The sequence below is a fragment of the Salmo trutta genome, chromosome 27 (genome assembly GCF_901001165.1).
Source record: "Salmo trutta chromosome 27, fSalTru1.1, whole genome shotgun sequence".
Lineage (NCBI taxonomy): Eukaryota > Metazoa > Chordata > Actinopteri > Salmoniformes > Salmonidae > Salmo > Salmo trutta.
Genome location: NC_042983.1, coordinates 30,151,137 through 30,177,027, shown reverse-complemented (window position 1 = coordinate 30,177,027; position 25,891 = coordinate 30,151,137). Strand labels below are relative to the sequence as shown.

The following is a 25,891-nucleotide window of genomic DNA, read 5'->3' as shown; positions in this document are numbered from 1 at the left end:
ACAATGCTCACAAAATAAAACACAAACAACTTTGAGTCACATTTATTAATCGAAATCTGAGTCATATTTGCCTCAGCTTTAAATACAGCTGTTAGCATATTGTTTTCAAATGGCCTGTTAAAGTGGTTCAAAACTAAACATTTTATGAAGTACAAGTAAAAAAAACAATATTTTTATTTTGTCACAAATCAGTGCACACACACTACAACTTTAGATTCTCTGTGAGTGTTGAGTGACACTGACACGCCATAATTGTTTTCCAGTTTCTTGATGGATGGTCCTAGATCTGAATTCTATAGCCTCCTTAAACTCCATCAGCCTTCATTGTGAATCTCAGATAGGTTGTCGATGGACTGCAGCAGTTGAGATACTAGACAAAGAGTTTCTGCTCCTGTAAGTAATTGCCTGTGGACAGAATCAAACCGAAAGCCTGGTCATAGAACTTGGAGAAAATACCACAATGTTTAATTATGGTTAGAAAACATTATGAACTGAACTTGCACGTTGCATTTTACCAAATACCCACACAATCAATATGAGGAACTGTGTATTCACATCTGTATGTAGATGACACTATGGAAGAGAAACCTTACTTGATGGAAGTCTCAGCATTGAGTGCTGCTTTGTTAAGGTACTCTGAGGCCACTTGCGCGTTATGTTTCATTGTATTTAAGGCAGCTGTTTCTCTAGCTCGAAGTCTCTCATTCTCATACCGGCACCCCTCTACTTGGCCCTGCAATATAAAGAGTATCACATCATGCAACAGTGTTTCCTCTAGGATTTTTTTCAGCAGTGGTGGCAAAGGTTGCGCTACTAGCATTAGCGCAATGTCATGCTAGCTATTTCCATAGATACACTTCCAGTCATTGAGCCACGATTATCCATTTGAATACGTGTCTCATAAAAAAATAAAAATATTATACATACATACATACATACATACATACATACATACATACATACATACATACATACATACATACATACATACATACATACATACATACATACACACACACTGAGTGGACAAAGCATTAGGAACATTTTCCTAATATGGAGTTGCACCCCCTTTTGCCCTCAGAACAGCCTTAAATTGTGGGGAATGGACTCTACAGGGATGCTGGCACACATTGACTTCAATGCTTCCCACAGTTGTGTCAAGTTGGCTGAATGTCCTTTGGGTAGTGTACCATTCTTAAAACACAAGGCAAACTGTTAGTGTGAAAAACCCAGCAGCATTGCAGTTCTTGATACACTCAAACCGGTACGCATTGTACCTACAACCATACCCCGTTCAAAAGGCACTTAAATCTTTTGTCTTGCCCATTCAACCTCTGCATGGCACACATACACAATCCATGTCTCAATTGTCTCAAGCTTAAAAATCCTTCTTCAACCTGTCCCCTCCCCTTCATCTACACCAATTTACGTGATTTAACAAGTGACATCAATAAGGGATCATAGCGATCACCTGGTCAGTCTATGACAAGGAAGGAGCAGGTGTTCATAATGTTGCGTACACTCAGTATGTATGCATGTACAAAATCGTTCAAAAGTTTAGGGTCACTTAGAAATGGCCTTGTTTTTGAAAGAAAAGCCATTTTTTTGTACATTAAAATAACATCAAATTGATCAGAAATACAGTGTAGCCATTGTTAATGTTGTAAATGACTATTGTAGCAGGAAACGGCAGATTTGTTTTATGCAATATCTACATAGGCGTACAGAGGCCCATTATCAGCAACCATCACTCCTGGGTTCCAATGGCACGTTGTGTTAGCTCATCCAAGTTGATCATTTTAAAAGGCTAATTGATCATTAGGAAACCCTTTTGCAATTATGTTAGCACAGCAGAAAACTGTTGTTCTGATTAAAGAAGCAATAAAACTGGCCTTTAGACTAGTTGAGTATCTGGAGCATCAGCATTTGTGGGTTCGATTACAGGGTCAAAATGGCCAGAAACAAAGAACTTTCTTCTGAAACTCGTCAGTCTATTCTTGTTCTGAGAAATGAAGGCTATTCCATGTGAGAAATTACCAAGAAACTGAAGATCTCATACAATACTGTGTACTACTCCCTTCACAGAACAGCGCAAACTTGCTCTAACCAGAATAGAAAGAGGAGTGGGAGCTCCAGTGCACAACTGATCAAGATGACAAGTATATTAGAGTGTCTAGTTTGAGAAACAGACACCTCACAATTCTTCAACTGGCAGCTTCATTAAATAGTACCCGCAAGAAAGAAAATGCCATCTCTGAGACTGGTCAATAAAAAGAAAAGATTAAGATGGGCAAAAGAACACAGACACTGGACAGAGGAAGACTGGAAAAAAGTGTTATGGACAGACGAAGTTTGAGGTGTTCGGATCACAAAGAAGAACATTCGTGAGACGCAGAAAAAAAGAACAGATGCTGGAGGAGTGCTTGACGCTATCTGTCAAGCATGGTGGAGGCAATGTGACGGTCTGGGGGTGCTTTTGTGGTGGTAAAGTGGGAGATTTGTACAAGGTAAAAGGGATCTTGAAGAAGGAAGGCAATCACTCCATTTTGCAACGCCATGCCATACCCTGTGGACAGCGCTTAATTGGAGCCAAATTCCTCCTACAACAGGACAATGACCCAAAGCACAGCTCCAAACTATGCAAGAACTATTTAGGGAAGAAGCAGTCAGCTGGTGTTCTGTCTATAATGGACTGGCCAGCATAGTCACCTGATCTCAACCCTATTGAGCTGCACTTAGAAAGGACATTTCTAAGTGACCCCAAACTTTTGAACGGTAGTGTATATATATATATATATATATATATATATATATTAAAAAAAATATATATATTTGTTGTTGTTGAAATACCACATTTGTTGCTGCGTTGGCCACCTCTGCTAAATTAATATAGGGGAAACACTGTGCAAACATATGTCAATGGAGCTAATCATGTAGTAACACCAGTAAGAGTCAAACCTGTAATTGATGAAGCTCCTGTTTGAGTTTTGATACAATGTTTTCAGCCTTCACTGCTCGTTTCTGTCAAGAAGAAAAGGTCCAAGTAATGAATAAGACTTCATATCAACACACTTCTGTTTAGTAACTAATCATGACACTTCCTTGTAATCTTAGTGAGATATACATTGCATTGAGAAAGTATTCAGACCACTTGACTTTTTCCACATTTTGTTATAGCCTTATTCTAAAATTGATTAAATTCATGTATTTCATCGATCTACACACAATACCCCATAATGGCAAAGTGAAACGGGTTTTTAGAATATTTTGCAAATTTATGAAAAAAAAACGTATTTAGAGTTGTCGGAAGTTTACATACACTTAGGTTGGAGTCATTAAAACTCGTTTTTCAACCACTCCACAAATTTCTTGTTAACAAACTATAATTTTTTGCAAGCCTGTTAGGACATCTACTTTGTGCATGACAAGTACTTTTTCCAACAATTGCTTACAGACAGATTATTTCACTTATTCACAACTCCAGTGGGTCAGAAGTTTACATACACTAAGTTGACTGTGCCTTTAAACAGCTTGCGAAATTCCATAAAATGATGGCATGGCTTTAGAAGCTTCTGATAGGCTAATTGACATAATTTGAGTCAATTGGAGGTGTACCTGTGGATGTATTTCAAGGCCTACCTTCAAACTCAGTGCCTCTTTGCTTGACACCATGGGAAAATCAAAAGAAATCAGCCAAGATCTCATAAAAAATATTGTAGACCTCCACAAGTCTGGTTCATCCTTGGGAGCAATTTCCAAATGCCTGAAGGTACCACGTTCATCTGTACAAACAATAGTACGCAAGTATAAACACCATGGGACCACGCAGCCGTCATACCGCTCAGGAAGGAAACACATTCCGTCTCCTAGAGATGAACGTACTTTGGTGCGAAAAGTGCAAATCAATCCCAAAATAACAGCAAAGGACCTTGTGAAGATGTTGGAGGAAACAGGTACAAAAGTATCTACATCCACAGTAAAACAAGTCCTGTATCGACATAACCTGAAAGGCTGCTCAGCAAGGAAGAAGCCACTGCTCCAAAACCGCCATAAAAAAGCCAGACTATGGTTTGCAACTGCACATAGGGGCAAACATCGTAATTTTTGGAGAAATGTCCTCTGGTCTGATGAAACAAAAATAGAACTGTTTGGCCATAATGACCATCGTTATGTTTGGAGGAAAAAGGGGGATGCTTGCAAGCCGAAGAACACCATCCCAACCGTGAAGCACGGGGGTGGCAGCATCATGTTGTGGCGGTGCTTTGCTGCAGGAGGGACTGGTGCACTTCACAAAATAGATGGCATCATGAGGCAGGAAAATTATGTGGATATATTGAAGCAACATCTCAAGACATCCGTCAGGAAGTTAAAGCTTGGTCGCAAATGAGTCTTCCAAATGGACAATGACCCCAAGCATACTTCTAAAGTTGTGGCAAAATGGCTTAAGGACAACAAAGTCAAGGTATTGGAGTGGTCATCACAAAGCTCTGATCTCAATCCTATAGAAAATTTGTGGGCAGAACTGAAAAAGTATGTGCGAGCAAGGAGGCCTACAAACCTGACTCAGTTACACCAGCTCTGTCAGGAGGAATGGGCCAAAATTCACCCAACTTATTGTGGGAAGCTTGTGGAAGGCTACCCAAAACGTTTGACCCAAGTTATACAATTTAAAGGTAATGCTACTAAATACTAATTGAGTGTATGTAAACGTCTGACCCACTGGGAATGTGATGAAAGAAAAAAGCTGAAATAAATCTTTCTCTCTACTATTATTCTGACATTTCCCATTCTTAAAATAAGTGGTGATCCTAACTGACCTAAAACAGGGAATCTTTACTAGGATTAAATGTCAGGAATTGTGAAAAACTGAGTTTAAATGTATTTGGCTAAGGTGTATGTAAACTTCCGACTTCAACTGTTCATAAGTATTCAGAACCTTTTCTATGAGACCCTTTGCTATCAAATTAAATGGATTGGACATGATTTGGAAAGGCACACAACTGTCTATATAAGGTCCCACAGTTGACAGTGCATGTCAGAGCAAAAACCAAACCATGAGATTGAAGGAATTGACCGTAGAGCTCCGAGACAGGATTGTGTCTAGGCACAGATCTGGGGAAGAGTACCAAAAAATGTCTGCAGCATTGAAGGTCCCCAAGAACAGTGGCCTCCATCATTCTTAAATGGAAGAAGTTTGGAACCACAAAGATTATTTCTAGAGCTGGCCACCTGGCCAAACTGAGCAATCGGGGGAGAAGGGCCTTGGTCAGGGAGGTGACCAAGAACCCAATGGTCACTCTGACAGAGCTCCAGAGTTCCTCTGTGGAGATGGTTGTCCTGGAAGGTTCTCCCATCTCTACCAATCAGGCCTTTATGGTAGAGTGGCCAGACGGAAGCCACTCCTCAGTAAAAGGCACATGACAGCCCACTTGGAGTTTGCCAAAAGGCACCTAAAGACTCTCAGACCATGAGAAACAAGATTATCTGGTCTGATGAAACGAAGATGAAACTCTTTGGCCTGAATGCCAAGCCTCACACCTGGAGGAAATCTGGCACCATTCCTACAGTGAAGCATGGTGGTGGCAGCATCATGCTGTGGGGATGTTTTTCAGCAGCAGGGACTGGGAGACTAGTCAGGATCAAGTGAAAGATGAACTGAACAAAGTACAGAGAGATCTTTGATGAAAACCTGCTCCAGAGCGCTCAGGACCTCAGACTGCGGTGAAGGTCAACCTTGCCACAGGACAACAACCCTAAACACACGGCCAAGACAACGCAGGAGTGGCTTCGGGAGAAGTCTCTGAATGTCTTGGAGTGGCCCAGCCAGAGCCCGGATTTGAACCCGATCGAACATCTCTGGAGAGACCTGATAATAGCGATGCAGCGACGCTCCCCATCCAATCTGACAGAGCTTGAGATGATCTGCAGAGAAGAATGAGAGAAACTCCCCAAATACAGGTGTGCCAAGCTTGTAGCGTCATACCCAAGAAGACTCGAGGCTGTAATCACTGCCAATGGTGCTTCAACAAAGTACTGAGTAAAGGGTCTGAATACTTATGTAAAAGTTTTTATTTCTAATACATTTGCAAAAAATGCTTTATCAGTATGGGATATTGTCTGTAGATTGAGAATGAAAAAACAATTTAATCAATTTTAGAATAAGGCTGTAACATAACAAAATGTGGGAAAAGTCAAGGGGTCTGAATAATTTCTGAATGCACAGTATTTCACATCTTCTAGATGATCAGTGAACAAAACATATTCTTAAATCCTTGATAAACTGATGAAGTAGGAGAAAGAGGAACAGGTGCATACGGTCATTAACTGCAGGTTCTGCTCTACGGAGTGGACCATGGTCTCTAAAGCCTGAGCCTCCCTCTCCTCCTGCACTCTTCTCTTGTGCAACTCATCTGTGAGGTGTCGAATTCTATGTGTCAGTCAGAGACATGATGATGAGCATAGGTTAAACGTTCTTTAAAGAGCATGAACATGTGTACAATTGACATCTTAAATCTACATCTAAAGAGCGATATTCAAAGCATTACTCCCATGCCATAACATAATATAAGGGTTTTAACACCATCCCCTAAATCCCTCTCACACTCCAGGAAGGTCTGTTCTCAGCAGACCATATCACTTCTGTCCACCTACCTTTGATCATCCTTCTCAGACTTTTTCACAAAATATTTAATGTTATTCCTGAGCTGCGTATTTTCCTCCCTCAGCTTTAAAAGAGAAACAGAAAATACAGAATAAAGGACTTGTGGCCAATCACATGGGGGCTATACTACAAAGTAGGATCCGTGAGTTAGCCAGCTAACTTTGCTAAAACAACCATTGATAAGCAGCCTCAGATCCACTTTAATAACTTTACCTACACGTACAGTCGTGGCCAAAAGTTTTGAGAATGACACAAATATACATTTTCACAGTCTGCTGCCTCAGTTTGTATGATGGCAATTTGCATTTACTCCAGAATGTTATGAAGAGTGATCAGATGAATTGCAATTAATTGCAAAGTCCCTCTTTGCCATGCAAATGAACTGAATCCCCCAAAAAACATTTCCACTGCATTTCAGCCCTGCCACAAAAGGACCAGCTGACATCATGTCAGTGATTCTCTCGTTAACACAGGTGTGAGTGTTGACGAGGACAAGGCAGGATATCACTCTGTCATGCTGATTGAGTTTGAATAACAGACTGGAAGCTTCAAAAGGAGGGTGGTGCTTGGAATCATTGTTCTTCCTCTGTCAACCATGGTTACCTGCAAGGAAACACGTGCCGTCATCATTGCTTTGCACAAAAATGGCTTCACAGGCAAGGATATTGCTGATGGGTAAGATTGCACCTAAATCAACCATTTATCGGATCATCAAGAACTTCAAGGAGAGGGGTTCAATTGTTGTGAAGAAGGCTTCAGGGCGCCCAAGAAAGTCCAGCAAGCGCCAGGACCTAAAGTTGATTCAGCTGCGGGATCGGGGCACCACCAGTACAGAGCTTGCTCAGGAATGGCAGCAGGCAGGTGTGAGTGCATCTGCACGCACAGTGAGGCGAAGACTTTTGGAGGATGGCCTGGTGTCAAGAAGGGCAGCAAAGAAGCCACTTCTCTCCAGGAAAAACATCAGGGACATTCTGCAAAAGGTACAGGGATTGGACTGCTGAGGACTGGGGTAAAGTCATTTTCTCTGATGAATCCCCTTTCCGATTGTTTGGGACATCCGGAAAAAAGCTTGTCCGGAAAAGACAAGGTGAGCGCTACCATCAGTCCAGTGTCATGCCAACAGTAAAGGATCCTGAGACCATTCATGTGTGGGGTTGCTTCTCAGCCAAGGGAGTGGGCTCACTCACAATTTTGCCTAAGAACACAGCCATGAATAAAGAATGGTACCAACACATCCTCCGAGAGCAACTTCTCCCAACCATCCAGGAACAGTTTGGTGAAGAACAATGCCTTTCCCAGCATGATGGAGCACCTTGCCATAAGGCAAAAGTGATAACTAAGTGGCTCGGGGAACAAAACATCAATATTTTGGGTCCATGGCCAGGAAACTCCCCAGAACTTGTGGTCAATCCTCAAGAGGCGGGTGGACAAACAAAAACCCACAAATTCTGACAAACTCCAAGCATTGATTATGCAAGAATGGGCTGCCATCAGTCAGGATGTGGCCCAGAAGTTAATTGACAGCATGCCAGGGCGGATTGCAGAGGTCTTGAAAAAGAAGGGTCAACACTGCAAATATTGACTCTTTGCATCAACTTCATGTAATTGTCAATAAAAGCCTTTGACACTTGTAATTATACTTCAGTATTCCATAGTAACATCTGACAAAAATATCTAAAGACACTGGAGCAGCAAACTTTGTGGAAATTAATATTTGTGTCATTCTCAAAACATTTGGCCACAACTGTACATATTACCTCAATTACCTCGACTAATTACCCCCGCACATTGACTCTGTACCGCTACCCCCTGTATATAGCTTCGCTATTGTTATTTTACTGCTGCTCTTTAATTATTGGTTAAGGGCTTGTAAGTAAGCATTTCACTAAGGTCTACACCTGTTGTATTTGGCACGTGACAAATGTTGATTTGATAAAATAACTGATTTTCTGCTTAATTAAAAAAACCTAACTTGGATTTGTGATTTTGTTTGTTGAGTCAATTAGACCATGCCCATTTCAAGCTTGTGTTTCAAAAAAATGTCAAGTTATTTTACAATATTTTGGCAATTTAGCTGACTAACTAATTGATACCCCTATGACATCCAGTTTGAAGGGAAGTGCATCTGTAAGTGTAACAGTGTAGGTTCCGTCCCTCTGTTCACCCCAACCCGGGCTCGAACCAGGGACCCTTGCACACATCAACAACTGACACCCACCGAAGCAACGTTACCCATCGCGCCACAAGAGCCACGGCCCTTGCAACGCAAGGGGAAACCCTACTTCAAGTCTCAGAGCGAGTGACGTCACTGATTGAAACGCTATTAGCGCGCACCACCGCTAACTAACTAGCCATTTCACATCGGTTACATAAGCAAGATACGAAAATAACCTTTTGTTGATCCCTATGGCCATTCTCTGTACTACTCTTCTTGGTCTTGTAGGAGAGCTCTGCCATGGATGTCTCGTCATCTCCCTCATAGTTCACTGGTGCCCTCCTGTACTGGGGGGCCTTTGGTGAGAATTCTTCATCCACCTGCCATACAGATAAGGAAGTATCCTCTTCTTCCTCGGTGCACAGGGAAGACTGACCCGAGTATGTGCTGCTGTCTGCTGCTGCAGTGCCACACAGTCTAAATTCATGCGCCTCCTCAATGGCTGATGGCTGGTAACTCCCAGCCCACTCCTTTGTCTCATTGTCCAGAGACTGAGGAAACGGTGCGGGGTCTACGTAAAAGTGACCCTGGAAGTCTTGATCGAAGCTCTTAGGGCCAGGGATAGTATATTCCCCCTCTGCCAGGAATGTGCTCCCATATGCCTCCTATAACACAAAATGCAGCAGTAAGAATGTAGGTCACCTTCACATAAAAATTACATCAAAAGTAATAATCTGAACAGTCTGACCATCTTTTCAGACTTTGAATATTATGCTGCGACATTTTTCCAATGAATGAACACCTCCAAATTACATGCACCACCAAATTACATGCATATGCTTTGTAACAGTTAATCTCTGGGATTGAATGTAACACTGGTTCATTTAAAATGATCAGCACCTTTCGCGTTGGGTACTTCTTCTCATCTGGATCCCCTTGGTTTTTACTGCGGATGAACTCTTTAAAGGAGAAGGGATTCATATCATCACCATCTTCTCGAACGTCATCTATGAAATAAGACACATCGGTACATATTTGGATTAGAGGTCGACCGAATATGATTTTTCAACGCCGATACCTATTATTGGAGGGCCAAAAAAGCCGATACCGATTAATCGGCCAATTATTGTTGTAATTTTTTTTTATATGTATATACACACACACACAGCTCTGAAGTGACAACGATACTGAAGAGTCTGCTTAGGAGACAAATACTCTCAACTGTTTGAATAATAAAAATAGAGTTTAAGTTACCTTTGATGAATGCTGAAAACAAAAACTGTAATTTCTATATGCAGGAAATCCTATTTTAATAATGGGCATGGTAAGAATTGACTACCAAAGTGCGAGTCATAATTCCCATGACACCTTCTAGCAAAATCTGAAAAGCGGTTCCTTCATTTATTCCATAGGATATTTTTAGATTAACTTAAAATAAGGTCTGTGTTTAGTTTAGGCTTACACCACCTTGCCAATTTTATAACTGTGTAGATATCCATAGGATATAACTCTGATCAATATAAGCGAAGATACATTTTTTTGTAGAGTGGATTTATGAAAATATGTTGACAAACGTTACCTAGTGAGATTTACACGGGTATCAAAACGCCGAGGCGGTTTAAGCACAAAACACAGACCTTATTTGAAGTAGATCAAGACATTCTCTATGGAAGACATGAACGGTAAAATAACGAAGGAACCCCTTTCAAGTTCAGATGCAAGTTATTACAGGAATTATGACGCGTCGACTATTTCTCTCTAAACCATATACCTTTGACTATTACGAGCCTGCTGCTGCCTACCACCGCTCAGTCAGACTGCTCTATCAAATATCAAATCATAGACTTAACTATAATATAATAAACCTTAGGTCATTAATATGGTCAAATCCGGAAACTATCATCTCGAAAACATTATTCTTTCAGTGACAAACGGAACCGTTCCGTATTTTATCTAACGGGTGGCATCCATAAGTCTTAATATTCCTGTTACATCACACAACCTACAATGTTATTTCATAGTTCCGTAAAATTCTGGCAAATTAGTTCGCAACGAGCCAGATTCTGTATACCCTGATTCTGCGTGCAACGAATGCAAGAGAACTGACACAATTTCACCTGGTTAATATTGCCTGCTAACCTGGATTTCTTTTAGCTAAATATGCAGGTTTAAAAATATATACTTCTGTGTATTGATTTTAAGAAAGGCATTGATGTTTATGGTTAGGTACAGTCGTGCAACGATTGTGCTTTTTTTCGCAAATGCGCTTTTGTTAAATCATCCCCGTTTGGCGAAGTCGGCTGTCTTTGTTAGGAAGAAATAGTCTTCACAGTTCGCAACGAGCCAGGCGTCCCAAACTGCTGCATATACCCTGACTCTGTTTGCAAGAGAAGTGACACATTTTCCCTAGTTAAAAGAAATTCATGTTAGCAGGCAATATTAACTAAATATGCAGGTTTAAAAATATATACTTGTGTATTGATTTTAAGAAAGACATTGATGTTTATGGTTAGGTACACGTCGGAGCAAAGACAGTCCTTTTTCGCGAATGCGCACCACATCGATTATATGCAAAGCAGGACAGGCTAGATAAACTAGTAATATCATCCACCATGTGTAGTTAACTAGTGTTTATGATTGATTGATTGTTTTTTATAAGATAAGTTTAATGCTAGCTAGCAACTTACCTTGGCAATGTAAAGCGTTGGGCTAGTTAACGTAAGGTTGCATCCCCAAGCTGACAAGGTAAAAATCTGTCGTTCTGCCCCTGAACAAGGCAGTTAACCCACCGTTCCTAGGCCGTCATTGAAAATAAGAATGTGTTCTTTAACTGACTTGCCTAGTTAAATAAAGGTTTAAAAGAAAAACACTAAAAAATAATAATAATATATATTTTTTTAAATCGGCAGCCAAAAATACCGATTACTGATTGTTATGAAAACTTGAAATCGGCCCTAATTAATCGGCCATTCCGATTAATCGGTCGACCTCTAATTTGGATGATAGTAATTTTCAAACTGTCTAGATGTCATTATTGGAGAAATACAAGAGTTGGACATTGTTGTGGATGTGTGGGGGCCAATGCCCCTAATCCAAGTGCCATGTGATTTGTAATGACCTGTGAGTCCAGAATGTCTCAATAAATGACAGCACCGTGTCAGAGTACTTTGACCAGGGGGAAGCGTGCCCCCTACTGGCCATCCAACACCACGCCAGCAGCATGATTTCAAACAACCACCCAGACCAAACACAACACAGCAGAGCAGCAGAGGTTTTAAACCTAACACTAATAACACACGCTGATCACTCTTCGATGGCCCTGAATAGATGTGCCCCTGCTTTAGATAGATGGGATGTGTTGTCTCATACAATGATGTGAATATTAAGTAGCCTATGTCATCTGGACACTGATCAACTAGCTACTATACTGGATTAGCTATGGAATTAACAATTTACCATGTTCAATTCTAAGAGTTTTTGCAGATGTTTTATGCTTTGCCATGTTGTTGGTTAATCAGTCAAACGGCGATGGAATGGTAGCTAGCTAGAACAGAAAGCTAGCGTTAGCTAGCTAGGTTGCAGAAAACAGAAGTGTGACACGGTCCATTTGATTAACTCCCGAAATAATGCAGCTACTTGCTAATAACTCGATGTAGACAAAATTACTTCCTAAGAATGGTAATTGGTCAAAATGACATGGTCCAGATCAGATGTGTATATCCATGCAGCAAACGCTAGCTAGCTGCTGAAAATCACGTGGAAAATCCTAAACTTCTCACTTGCTAAAATGCAGGTGACGTATAATGAGAAACAAACAACATTTCCCACGAGTCTCTAGAGATCCAATTTCCCCGGAAAATCTACACGTGCCGCGATTAATTCGAAATCCCGGTAAGTGTATTTAAATGGTCATTCTTATCAATGTTATGTTTAAAATATTGTTCAGTTGCACACACTGTAGCTAGCGAGCCGTCACATTTCTTCGGCTACCAAACAACCACTTAATTTCGCAGACGTGCTAGCTACGGAAATTGGTACACATGTGAAACTAATTTAGTTTTGTGCTAGCTATCCATGTGTGGTGAGGATAGCTCGAGGGCCGGTTACCAGATAATACTTCGCACTGTTAGCAAGAAGCTATAAATAAGAAACGTATTAGTATAGAGATGGAACATGGTGAATGAATTCCACTTAACTTATGGAGTTGCCAAGATCATGGATTTTCCAGACACCGCACATTGTGAATTCATAATCATTCGTTCATATCATTGTCATGCATTCATACTGCACGAAAGATGTGACGATCACCTGAGTGGTGTGTTTATTATTTACTTTAATAGACTCCGACAGAGGAGAAATATTGACCATGTCCCAAGAGAAGCCAGACGCTTTCAGCCAGACCCAGTCGCAGCCTCAGACCCAGTCGCAGCCTCAGACCCAGTCGCAGCCTCAGACCCAGTCGCAGCCTCAGACCCAGTCCCAGAGTGGCTCCAGCTCCTCCTCTGCTCCAGGCTCTGCCAGCCAGTCATCCTCTGGGTCTGGCACAGTCAGTTCAGTGGACACCATCCCTGTTAGGGACCTGGGCTCCATACCAGAGGAGCCTGAGCCACAGCCCTGGGGCCTCCTGCTGCCTATGCAGAGAGGCTTCAGAGCCCACAGTGAGTTCAACAACCACATGATGTGCACCTGTTACCTGGGTGGTTAGGATGCCTTTAGGTAGTGAGTACTGGGGGATTTTAGTTGATTTAAATGTTTTGCTCCAGTTTGTACTGAACAACACGTTTTCCACAATAGTGCAGGAACATTCTTTTGAGGTCTGTTTGAGCCCATGTGGTGGAGTATGACCAGGGCCCGGTTTCTCAAAAGCATCTTAAGGCTAAGTTCACTGTTAGAACCTTCGCAGGAAGGAGCATCATTAAATCTGAGCTGTTTCCCAAAACATCATTATTAACGTTGCACTTGAAAGCGCTTGTAATCTAACGCCTGCCTCAGACCACTTGTAGAACAGCTAAGTGTGTCGTTAATGCTTTTTTTGCCCTCACGCATCACTTTCTACACAAGATCTCTGCTAAACATAGAATAAAAATAAACAGTAGGCTATAGGCCAATTTCAATCATATTAAAATGCATTTCATGTTCAATTGAGTTATATTTTGCTACTTGTAGGCTACCGTCTGTAAATTCTCAATATATTTCATGATGTGTAGCCTAATATGTGCACAATGATGTCCCAAATCGCTGATTTTGTGCATTTTTATTCGGTAAGCATTAGAGTAAGCCACTACAGTATTTGCAGCAGTAGGTGGTAATATCTTTCTAGGAGATATTACCACCTACTGAGAAAACAACGCACTAAGTGACCGTTTTTCTCTGTGTGGTGTTTTGGGAAACGCATGTTACATTTTCGGCCATTGTAGGAAAGATGCATTGTTAAAACAGCCATAAGCTTAAGTTCCATCGCTATCAGGAAATCGGCCCTGATCAATAACTGTGTGACCATTTGAAATCGTAAAACTACTGCAGCAGCACACTACAACATCGTCCTCTGAGCCGCCATAATCAGTCATCACAATGTTCTTCAAGTGGTCTTTCAGATCAGTAGCATTTCCGTTCATTTAAACATTGCGCAATGTTGTGTCCTGCTGAAAGTGGTCCATATGGCAAATGTGAGTGAGATTTTTTTAAATATTTTTCAACTAGCACTAGCATCTGTATATTCTCTTTTCTTAGCCTCTATTGAAGTGATGGTGTTAGTTTTACTTTTTTCCCCAGACTGTGTTGAGGACGACGCTTGGTTTGGTCGGCACACTAAATGCAACTATTCCTTTGATGTCCCCATACTGAGGGAATCATCCAGATTTGCTGCATACAGCAATAAACATTTTAGGATATTCCGAGTAGGTCGATTCATTTTTCACCACTATCTATGTATTTTATTTAAGGAAGTCCATTGTTTTGTTCATCAGTGTGCTCCGTAATGACGGTCAGATCTTTACCTTGCAGGAGAAGAACATTGTCTATGTCTTTGACAACAGTAACAATGGCACGTTTGTTGACGGTCAAGTTATTGGAAAAGGAAAAATGTTGCCACTAGCGAACAATGCAGTGTTGTCCCTTGCTGAAGAACGCCACAAAGGTACCTTTTTTCAGAGGTTTATTTCAATACATGTCTGTTTAGGTCACAGATACTTAAATAGCAGCAAGGAGGCCCTATCCATCATGACACTATATTCCATGTATCTCTAAACATTAAGTATGCTGCATCATTCCCTTAATGGTGATGTCGGCCTTAGTCTTTGCATTAATAATCAATTCAACTGATTTTCTCCCTTCAATAGTGTTTGTGTTCATTGATCTCATGGCGGATGAGCAGTCCAACCTACCCAAAGAGTTAAGCGAGAAATACATGATTACCAAAAAGATTGGAGTGTAAGTGAGCATTTTATTCATTTTAACTTGTGTATTTTACTAAATCTTGTTACTCGTGATTTTGTTTTGAATTACAGAATAACATTCTAATATGATTTGTTATACCAGTGGTGTGTGCGGGGAAGTGAAGCTGGCTTTTGAGAGGGCCACTTGCAAAAAGGTGGCCTTGAAGACTATTAACAAGAAAGATTTCCCGGCATCTGTTGGCGTAAGTCTTATCACCTTTTTCCTCCTGTTTTAGTTTATGAATACTAACTACTGCAATAAATGTAACACTCATCTTTGTTCAATTATAGACTGCCACACGAAGTGCAGAACGAGAGATCCAGATCCTTCAAAAGATTGACCATGTAAGTATTATATCTAGAACTTATTATGATGTAATAACTGCCAAGGAGCCTAGTAAAGCAATGGCTCGTCATGTCCAACAATGTTTTCTTTCCCTGGGGTAATCAAATGCCATAGAAGTAGTCATTTTCAATGCATGTTTTCTACTGGACAAAGCCACAGACATCACACTATTCTACCACTTTGTATCAAAATGTCCTCTAGTATTTGCCTGCTAAATTTCTGTGTGTAACTTTTGCCTCCTGTCTTTTCCAGCCATGTCTGATCAAAACAAAAGACTTCTTCCAAACAGATGACTCATACTACATTTTTCTAGAGCTGTGAGTTTAGTTTTTCATTCAAGCAGCCACTTTTTTTTATCAATGAGAAACCATTATAATTTTCGTTGCGTCTAATAATTTCTGTAGCCTTCCGAAGAAATATAATTGTCACAAGCATAGTATTTCCCTTCCCCTTTGTTTTCTGTTTCAACTGATAGCATGTGTGTGTTTCAGCATGGAGGGTGGAGAACTCTTTGACAGGGTCAAAAGCAAGCAACAGATCAAGGAGCCAATTGCCAAGCTATATTTTTACCAGATGTTGAAAGCAGTAGAGGTGGGTGGATTGATGTATTTCTCAATTTTTCCTTCAGAATTTTTAGAATAGTGATATTTATGGTTTGCCTGACGACTCACACTGAATGCTTCCGCTGCTTTATCAATTTCTACATACTTCAGTCTGAATCTGCCATCATTGAAGTCGTTTGTGGTGACGATGGGTGTTGTACAAAATAAAGTCATCAGCAATTGGATCGTCTCTAACCAGAGTATCAAAGCCAATGACACATTTTCAAACGTCACTACCCACTTGTTCTGGCTCTGGATTTCTAGGACCAGTCAGACGGTCTGAATGTGTTCGTGTTCTAGAAGGGTCGGGGAGGGATTCAAATCCAGACTCATTGAGGAGAAGAAACAAACGCTTGTGGGTGTGGCATTTGGCCGGAGCAATGAGTCTGGGTAGCCAGGCAAATTCATGGTAGGATTTATTAAATATATTCCGGTGTGATGTTGAAATGTCAAAATACGCCATACCTTTACACATCTTGTTTTATGCTGGAGATACTGTCGCTTGAGTAGATATTCAACTGCTTCCTTACGCTGGTTTATCTCGCATTCCTTCCACTAGTACCTTCACAACAATGGCATCATCCACAGAGACCTCAAACCTGAAAATGTGCTGCTTTCGTCTCACGACGATGTTTGCGTCATCAAGGTAAGGTTTCTCAAATCCCAATGTGGGTCTTTCTTCCACAGTGAATGATCATGGTAGATCAAGAGTATGTGAGGGTAGATAAAGTTATCCACTTATTCATTGCCCTCCTGAAGTGGATCTCTAGACACACTAGATCTGGAGAAGGGGAAAAAAACGAAAAGCTTGGTTGAATAGCCTCACTGAAGTGAAGAGTTACAGGCCTCTCTCTCTGTGACAGATCACAGACTTTAATCAGTCCAAGATACTGGAGGAGTCTGCCCTGATGAGGACCCTTTGTGGAACACCCACATACCTGGCACCAGAGGTGTTTACAGACGCAGTCACTGTGGGCTACAGCAGGGCTGTAGACGCCTGGAGTTTAGGGGTCGTCCTGTTTGTGTGGTAGGGATCCATGTTCCTGATACCAGGATCACAGACATAACAGTGCTGCTTGCTCTGACTGTAGTAGATATACATGACTGTCAGCTTTAATTTGAGGGTATTTTCATCCATATCGGGTGAACCGTTTAGAAATTACAACACTTTATGTACACAGTCCTCCCATTTTAGGGGACCAAAGTATTGGGACAAACTCACTTATGTATATTAAAATAGTCAAGTTTAGTATTTGGTCCAATATTCCTAGCACGCAATGATTACATCAAGCTTGTGACTCTACAAACTTGTTGGATGCAGTTGCTGTTTGTTTTGATTGCTTCAGATTATTTTGGGCCTAATAGAAATTAATAGTAAATAATGTAGTGTGTCATTTTGGAGTCACTATTGTAAATAAGAATATAATGTTTCTAAACACTACTACATTGTGGATGCTACCATGATTATGGAAAGTCAGGTATATCCCTGATCATGGTGGTATCCACATTAATGTAGTAGTGTTTAGAAACATTATATTCTTATTCTTATAGACTCCAAAATGACACACTACATTATTTACAATTAATTTCTATTAGGCACAAAATAATCTGAATCGCAACCAAAACAAACAGCAACTGCATCCAACAGGTTTGTAGAGTCACAAGCTTGATGTAATCATTGCGTGCTAGGAATATTGGACCAAATACTACACTTTTTACTACTTTAATAAACTTGAGTTTGTCCCAATACTTTCAGTTCCCTAAAATGGGGTGACTATGTACAAAAAGCCCCCCAAAAAAGTGCCACTGTCCCAATAATTTTGTTGCAACTTTAAATGTTTCCAGGCTTATCAGTGTACTAAAAGCATTGTAATGCAACTATTTCAATCAATTTGCAAATAACTTGGGCCAAGATTACTTTTGAACAGCACACAGTTTTCCTGTTCACAGATTCACTTATAAGTGTTAATACTTTTATATGTGAAGTTTAGTTCTCTCCCCTCAGTTTGGCAGGCTATCCCCCATTCTACCCTGATGCACGAATTGGTTTGTCAGTCAGTGATCAGATCACCCAGGGAATATATACATTTATTCCATCAAAATGGGACGGCATCTCCGATGATGGTAAGGGACTAATGTAAATCCTCATCAAATTGACCTAAAAATGTACTGCATGCATGTTTGGCTCTGTCATACATGTGCTAGAGAACATACATTTGAAATGGATTCCACCTGTCTTGGGTTTGTAAACAACTTTTGCTACTTTGCTACAGTTGTATTGATAATTCAATGATGTCCGATACCTCTTTTACTTATCCAATCATGTCTAGCCAAAGATGTTGTGAAGAAACTGCTTCGAGTGGACCCCAATGTCCGCCTCACCATTGAGGAGGCTTTACAGCATCCCTGGCTGATGGTAAGGTTTATTGCTGTCTCATTGCCTGGCCCCAGTGCCATCAATGTGGGTACGTTTACTACATAATGGGTATTTTGGGCTAGGCGGTGTTGTAAGTGGCAATGGCGAGTAATCTCTGATCCCATCCATCTCCATCTCAGGATGAGGCAATGAAGGAGACCGCTGAAGGCATCATGTACCCCAAGGACTCCAGAGATGCCGATGGCACAGCAGACTCCGGAGATGCCACAGTAGTGAGAAACAATGTCATTCTACTACAGTAGTTTCCCACCCCTCTCCTGGGGGACCACTAGACAGTCCACATTTTTGTTCTAGCCTGATTTAACTAAGCAAGTTCTTGGTGTTTAGTTGAATTAGGTACTTAAGTGCAGGGTAAGAACAAAAATGTGAACTATCTGATGGTCCCCGCAGGAGAGGGTTTGCCATATGTCAATATTGTCCAGAGTATGGTGTTGCTCACAATGTTGAAGTATGTCTCTTATTACTTTAGGCCTCAACCGGAAAGAGGTCAAGAGAAGATGAGGAAGAGCAGCAGCCAACCAAGAGGTGACCAGGCCCATCCACAGAGGCAACATGAGCCACATCCCCTGATATTTTTCTTCTGGCAATTAGGCCTACTTGAAATCAGTATATTGCATTTCATCACGCATCACTGTAATCATTCTCACAATGTCCTTGTTCAGGATACTGGAATTTACTTGATTACTGCATGTTGAGTTCCAACTCGTGGGCACATGCGGCGCTAGCTCCACATTGTTACGGTGGTGATATGTGAATGCTTCCATACAGCAGTTATACATTAGCTAGTGTAAAGCATAGCAGGCCAATTTTCAACTATCCTGTTCTTGGCGATACTTTTCTCCAGAATTGAGAATGACAAAAGTATCTTCTCGATGTCCAGTTGCAGGTGGTTCTCCAAAAATATATTAAATCCACGTTTGCACCGAGTGAGGAGTTCCCTCACCATTTTAGCTGCATCTTGCGTTTCCCCAAGAGCTTTGCAGGAACTAGATGTTTCTATGTGACACGGCCACATGTAGAAGTAGGTGACGGCGCGTCACACAGTGAGACCAAAACAAAGATCTGCAGACATGCAAGAGGCATTTGCATTTCTCACTCGATAGAAAACGTGGATATAATATTTGTTTGAATATTCATTTTTTAGGGGGGAACCACCTGCAACTGGACACTTATAAGATGTACTTTTCTTCCATATCAAGAACAAAGAAAGTATCACCAAGAACAGGTTAGTTGAAAATTGGCCTGCTATGCCTTATACTAGCTAATGTGTAGCGGCTGTATGGAAGCATTCATAGATCAGCACAACAATGTGGAGCTATACTGGAAATTGCCTCCTGTTTTGTAAATAATTGTTTTTGTACAAAAATGTTATTTACCACTGGGTTTTTATTGTTGTGCATTCCATAATTCCTGACTTGTATATCATTAAAAAAAATCTTACTCTATTGAACATCTTCACCCCAGGTCAAGGTTCTTGTTCATTAACCTGAACCATCTATATAGCTACTAATTTTGCATCATATCATACAGTGGCTCATGTAAGGCACTCTGATCACTCACCCATAGAGCCTTTAAACAGAACATCAATCTCTAGGTCAACAAGGGCCGCACAAGTATAATCAGTGCATTAATCTGTGAGTAGTGATGCTGTTAATCATTGTGCAAGCTTTTATATCAAACCATATTCAGATTATTTCATAGCTTGGCATTGGACCTGTCCCAGAGACGGTACAGCAATGTGTGTACCTCGTCAAAAGAGTCCCCCACTGGACTCTTCCAGCTCAACAGCTTGGGGCGATCCTTCAGGATGTCTCTAACGCCACCTAGGGGCTGAGAGCAAGCAGTCAATTTATTTAGGCCGACTCGTGATTCTGTAAATGGGTAGCAATCGCACAATCCATAAATCTAAATATACTGTAGTATGTGGTTAAACAGACAATGTTCCTTGACTGCGTTGTAGGACCATATTTTCAGCAGAAGTGTATGCTTCACCCAGTGATTGAACTCTGCTGGAGAAGTTGGTCCACTGCTCCTCAACTGCATGAGTTCACACACAGCCAGCAAGTCAGCCAGGCTGATGTCATCTCCACAGAGGAAGGGCTGCCTCTTGAGGAACATGTTCTCCAGCTTCTCCAGAGTGTCACCCAGGTCTGCTAAAGCCCTCTCCACCTTCAGTGGGTCTGTGGGCTACCCTGTCATACGGGGCAGTAAAACCTACACCACAAAGCAGCATTGTGTGCCAGCAACAACAGACACAGAACATCAGCTATAACATTGCCTACAAAAGTCTATTGCAATTATGTGTAATAACTAGGCTGCAAAGAGATGGTGGCAGTGGGACTAGGCTACATTTTACCTGCCATAAAGCATACAGTGTGTTCCATGAGCGAGCCTTACCTCCATGATAAAAACCTTGGCTGCATGTGGTCGTGTGTTGGTATGCTGCCAGGCTGTGTACTCATCCACTCTCGCCCTCCTCTCCAGGTGGCGGGGATACCGGTTACTTGGGACATTGTATTTGGTGGGCAGGTATTTTAATATGGCATCACTATAACAAGATGAGGGAGGGGAAATTTATTTTTATTTTACTTTTTTTTCAACTAGTAGGATCTGACCGTGAATTAAGAATCTTATCTCAGAACAAAGTCATTGTCGACCATCTGCATGGGATTGAGTTTTGTATACTGTGGAGTCCTATTCTCCCCTATATATATAAATAAAAAGTTGAGATATGTTAATTTATTTGTAACTAGGCAAGTCAGTTAAGAACAAATTCTTATTTTCAATGACGGCAGAACGACAGATTTTTACCTTATCAGCTCAGGGATTCAATCTTGCAACCTTCTGGTTACTAGACCAACGCTCTAACCATTAGGCTACCTACCACCCCATGATGACGGCCTACCCCGGACAACCCCTAACGACACTGGGCCAATTGTGCACCGCCCTATGGGACTCCCAATCACGGCCGGTTGTGATACAGCCTGGAATCGAACCAGGGTCTGTAGTGACGCCTCTAGCATTGTGACAATAAATCTAAATACACTTCTAATGCCTTTCTACCAGCCATTATAAACGTATTTGTATTCTTAACTAGATACTAGGTACTGTAAACTACTTAGCCACCACCAAGCACTGCCACCAAGTGAGTCAAAACAAAAGTCATGCAAGCATATACTCAGTGCGTGCTAGGCTAATCAATGGATGGACTAGCAGCAGACAGTGTTGCCAACTCCTCAGTAAGGAAAGTAGCTATTGGCAGTCCTAAAAGTCGCTAGAAGTCGCAAAATGACCCCATCACCTAATTTGCATAATTGACCATGTGCATGTAATTGTGATGGACGCTGTAGGAGAGAGGAATAATATCGTGAGAGAGACAAAAAGTGAGTACAAAACACCCTAAATATGTTTAGAACTACAAATTAACTTTGTTCTGTCGATTCTTGTTTTTTTTTATGTCACAATTCCAACCCTACTCCTTAATCCGGGTTTGGGACCTGCAAAAGTGACCTAAAAAGACAATCTGGCGGAGTTACTTAGTTTTACATTTTTTTTAATTATTATAATTTTTTTGTTTAGTTTTCTTGATTTGGTTTGGTTTTTAACCTTATGGTCCACTTAGGAGCCTACAACAAGTCACAGTAAAACATGAACATTTTTAACCATAACATTTGTAACATTTTTTTTTTGTATACAATCTACATTATTAACAATCTAAATGGACCAAAAAGAGACAATAGAAAAAACTGTCAATGTGAGAAAATTATGGTAGCTAGTCTGGCCCTAATTCAGGTTAATTGTTTTTTAATGTAAACCAGGGCGGGATGAGCCAACGGCACCTTCCTGCATGCGCGATTCATTTGCAGTCTGGACGCGGAGGGGTGAATATCTCCTGCTCTGACTGCAGCTGGGAGGGACTGATGCGTGAGGACTGGGCCGCCTGTGAGTGCTTTGGGACGGGGTGGGGTCCACGGCAGCACCCGCTGCTCGTTGAGAAGAGTAAGAACGATAGGTGCTTTCACGTCAGTCTCCAAAAGTCTCCAATAACACCAGAAAAAGTTGAAGCTAGTCGCTTTTTTGAAAATGTGTTGCTAGAGGGGTCTGAATACTCGCTAAATATAGCGACAAAGTCGCTAAATTGGCAACACTGGCAGCAGATTGCCCATGATCATTTTAGATTTTATAAAAAAGTACATGTTAGTAGAACGACAGAACAACTAGCTATAAAATCTTTGTTAGAACGGTTTACATCTCATTTCTAAGTAAATATTTGCAGGTTATGCTCAGTTTTCAAAAGTAGATCATATGGCTATAAAAACAACATTATGGAAGTTACAAGCCGTCAGTTTGGTATTTTATTATGATCCATTAGCTTACTCTTCTTGGGGTCCACTCAAAACATGAAACATTACATTATACAGAACATTAATTAATAGACAACACCTTAAGGATATAATTATCTACAAGTATTTCGCTACACTCGCAATAATATCTGCTAACCATGTGTATGTGACCACTAAAAATATGATTTGATCAATTTAAAACGTCTCATACAGCCTACATATCAGTACATACACAAAATATCTAGGTCAAGTAAGGAAGATGCATTGTGCCATGAGGTGTTGCTTTAGCTGTTTTTTTTAATCAGGTTTTCTGTTCACTTGAGCAATCTGAGACGGAAGAGAGTTCTATGCAATCATGGCGGTACGTCTTCTTGAATTTGTTCTGGATATGGGGACTGTAAAAAAAACCCTGGTGGCATGTCTGATGGGGTAAATGAGTGTTGTGTGTAAGTTGACTAGGCAAACAATTTGGAATTTTCAACACATGAATGTTTCTTAGAAAAACAAGAAGTGATGCAGTCAGCCTCTCCTCTACTTTTAGCCAAGAGAGACTGGCATGCATAGTACTGGTATTAGCCCTCTGATTGCAGTGAATAGCGAAACGTGACGCTCTGTTCTGGGCCAGCTGCAGTTTTTCTAGGTCCTTTGCGGCACCTGACCATATGACTGGGCAAAGTCAAGAGAAGATAAAACTAGAGCCAGCAGCACTTGCTTTGTGGAGTGTGGTGTCAAACAAAGTTTGAGGATCTGTACTTTCACAATATACACTTCCTATAAAAAGTCTACATCACCTTGAACTTTTTCCACATTTTGTTGCATTGCAAAGGGGGATTGAAATTGATTTAGTAGCGATTTTTTTTTTTTTTTTTGTAATTGATCTACACAAAATAAAAATTAAAGCTGTAATGTGTTACTTTTTGGGCTACCTGACCAAATTCACATAGAAATGTGAGTTATAGAAATGTCATTCTCATCAAAAGCAAGTCTAAGAAGCAGTAGATCTGTTCTATGTGCGCTATTTCTATGCTTCCTGTTTTTAACAGCTGAAGATACTATCTTTTTGGTTATTGAAAATATATTTTGCATCGGTTTAGATGGTAAAATGATTCTCTACACTACACATTGCTTGTTTTGTCACATAAACTGAAATTAGGTGAACTACACTGCTCAAAAAAATAAAGGGAACACTTAAACAACACAATGTAACTCCAAGTCAATCACACTTCTGTGAAATCAAACTGTCCACTTAGGAAGCAACACTGATTGACAATAAATTTCACATGCTGTTGTGCAAATGGAATAGACAACAGGTGGAAATTATAGGCAATTAGCAAGACACCCCCAATAAAGGAGTGGTTCTGCAGGTGGGGACCACAGACCACTTCTCAGTTCCTATGCTTCCTGGCTGATGTTTTGGTCACTTTTGAATGCTGGCGGTGCTTTCACTCTAGTGGTAGCATGAGACGGAGTCTACAACCCACACAAGTGGCTCAGGTAGTGCAGCTCATCCAGGATGGCACATCAATGCGAGCTGTGGCAAGAAGGTTTGCTGTGTCTGTCAGCGTAGTGTCCAGAGCATGGAGGCGCTACCAGGAGACAGGCCAGTACATCAGGAGACGTGGAGGAGGCCGTAGGAGGGCAACAACCCAGCAGCAGGACCGCTACCTCCGCCTTTGTGCAAGGAGGAGCAGGAGAAGCACTGCCAGAGCCCTGCAAAATGACCTCCAGCAGGCCACAAATGTGCATGTGTCTGCTCAAACGGTCGGAAACAGACTCCATGAGGATGGTATGAGGGCCCGACATCCACAGGTGGGGGTTGTGCTTACAGCCCAACACCGTGCAGGACGTTTGGCATTTGCCAGAGAACACCAAGATTGGCAAATTCGCCACTGGCACCCTGTGCTCTTCACAGATGAAAGCAGGTTCACACTGAGCATGTGACAGACGTGACAGAGTCTGGAGACGCCGTGGAGAACGTTCTGCTGCCTGCAACATCCTCCAGCATGACCGGTTTGGCGGTGGGTCAGTCATGGTGTGGGGTGGCATTTCTTTGGGGGGCCGCACAGCCCTCCATGTGCTCGCCAGAGGTAGCCTGACTGCCATTAGGTACCGAGATGAGATCCTCAGACCCCTTGTGAGACCATATGCTGGTGCGGTTGGCCCTGGGTTCCTCCTAATGCAAGACAATGCTAGACCTCATGTGGCTGGAGTGTGTCAGCAGTTCCTGCAAGAGGAAGGCATTGATGCTATGGACTGGCCCGCCCGTTCCCCAGACCTGAATCCAATTGAGCACATCTGGGACATCATGTCTCGCTCCATCCACCAACGCCACGTTGCACAACAGACTGTCCAGGAGTTGGCGGATGCTTTAGTCCAGGTCTGGTAGGAGATCCCTCAGGAGACCATCCGCCACCTCATCAGGAGCATGCCCAGGCTTTGTAGGGAGGTCATACAGGCACGTGGAGGCCACACACACTACTGAGCCTCATTTTTACTTGTTTTAAGGACATTACATCAAAGTTGGATCAGCCTGTAGTGTGGTTTTCCACTTTAATTTTGAGTGTGACTCCAAATACAGACCTCCATGGGTTGATAAATTGGATTTCTATTGATTTATTTTTGTGTGATTTTGTTGTCAGCACATTCAACTATGTAAAGAAAAAAGTATTTAATAAGATTATTTCTTTCATTCCGATCTAGGATGTGTTGTTTAAGTGTTCCCTTTATTTTTTTGAGCAGTATATTTGAATTTTAGCAACCAGGAAATAGGGGAGTGATTTCTGCATATTGCACCTTTAAATAACTAAAGTATAGTATTTGCATAAGTATTCACCACCTTTATTTAGGCAAGCCTAAATTAGACCAGAAGTAAAATTTGTCTTAACAAATCACGTAAGTTATATGGACTTACTC

General features: G+C 41.3%; 2 protein-coding genes and 1 pseudogene across 5 annotated transcripts; 1 reads left to right on the top strand and 2 right to left on the bottom strand.

The window, feature by feature from the left end:
- Positions 1-26: 26 nt before the first annotated feature.
- On the bottom strand, positions 27-12,707 carry LOC115164874 (endosome-associated-trafficking regulator 1-like). Of its 2 annotated transcripts, XM_029717750.1 has the most exons (6): positions 12,273-12,703; positions 9,717-9,823; positions 9,053-9,481; positions 2,959-3,021; positions 594-733; positions 27-405 (listed from the first exon to the last, which is right to left on the bottom strand). In XM_029717750.1, exons 1-6 carry the CDS (start codon positions 12,316-12,318, stop codon positions 315-317), a joined length of 876 nt encoding a protein of 291 aa, XP_029573610.1. In that variant the 5' UTR covers positions 12,319-12,703; the 3' UTR covers positions 27-314. The 2 variants fall into 2 exon arrangements, with proteins under 2 accessions (XP_029573610.1, XP_029573611.1); XM_029717751.1 differs by lacking the exon at positions 9,717-9,823 and having other exon boundaries at positions 12,273-12,707.
- On the top strand, positions 12,585-20,093 carry LOC115164873 (serine/threonine-protein kinase Chk2-like). Of its 3 annotated transcripts, none has more exons than XM_029717748.1 (15): positions 12,588-12,707; positions 13,157-13,474; positions 14,589-14,713; positions 14,820-14,952; positions 15,155-15,245; positions 15,354-15,453; positions 15,542-15,595; positions 15,849-15,913; positions 16,088-16,187; positions 16,758-16,844; positions 17,062-17,225; positions 18,204-18,322; positions 18,529-18,614; positions 18,755-18,847; positions 19,105-20,093. In XM_029717748.1, the coding sequence occupies exons 1-15, from the start codon at positions 12,620-12,622 to the stop codon at positions 19,162-19,164; spliced, it is 1,683 nt and encodes a 560-aa protein (XP_029573608.1). In that variant the 5' UTR covers positions 12,588-12,619; the 3' UTR covers positions 19,165-20,093. The 3 variants fall into 3 exon arrangements, 2 of the variants coding, with proteins under 2 accessions (XP_029573608.1, XP_029573609.1); XM_029717749.1 differs by lacking the exon at positions 12,588-12,707 and adding an exon at positions 12,748-13,056; XR_003870005.1 differs by lacking the exon at positions 18,204-18,322 and having other exon boundaries at positions 12,585-12,707; positions 19,105-19,126.
- Positions 20,094-20,330: 237 nt separating this feature from the next.
- On the bottom strand, positions 20,331-21,705 carry LOC115165086 (glutathione S-transferase theta-3-like; annotated as a pseudogene).
- Between the last annotated feature and the right edge of the window lie 4,186 nt (positions 21,706-25,891).

What these genes read in the sequence shown, in the direction of transcription:
- LOC115164874 (XM_029717750.1), bottom strand. Translation starts at nt 12,318, where the DNA reads ATGGCAAAGCATAAAACATCTGCAAAAACTCTTAGAATTGAACATG. An exon ending in AGGAGCTTCATCAATTACAG is followed by an intron (nt 734 to 2,958) that starts GTTTGACTCTTA and finishes TTTATATTGCAG; the next exon opens with GGCCAAGTAGAGGGGTGCCG. An exon ending in AATGCTGAGACTTCCATCAA is followed by an intron (nt 406 to 593) that starts GTAAGGTTTCTC and finishes TTCTGTCCACAG; the next exon opens with GCAATTACTTACAGGAGCAG.
- LOC115164873 (XM_029717748.1), top strand. Translation starts at nt 12,620, where the DNA reads ATGAGAAACAAACAACATTTCCCACGAGTCTCTAGAGATCCAATTTCC. An exon ending in TACTACATTTTTCTAGAGCT is followed by an intron (nt 15,914 to 16,087) that starts GTGAGTTTAGTT and finishes TGTGTGTTTCAG; the next exon opens with CATGGAGGGTGGAGAACTCT. An exon ending in ACGATGTTTGCGTCATCAAG is followed by an intron (nt 16,845 to 17,061) that starts GTAAGGTTTCTC and finishes TCTCTGTGACAG; the next exon opens with ATCACAGACTTTAATCAGTC.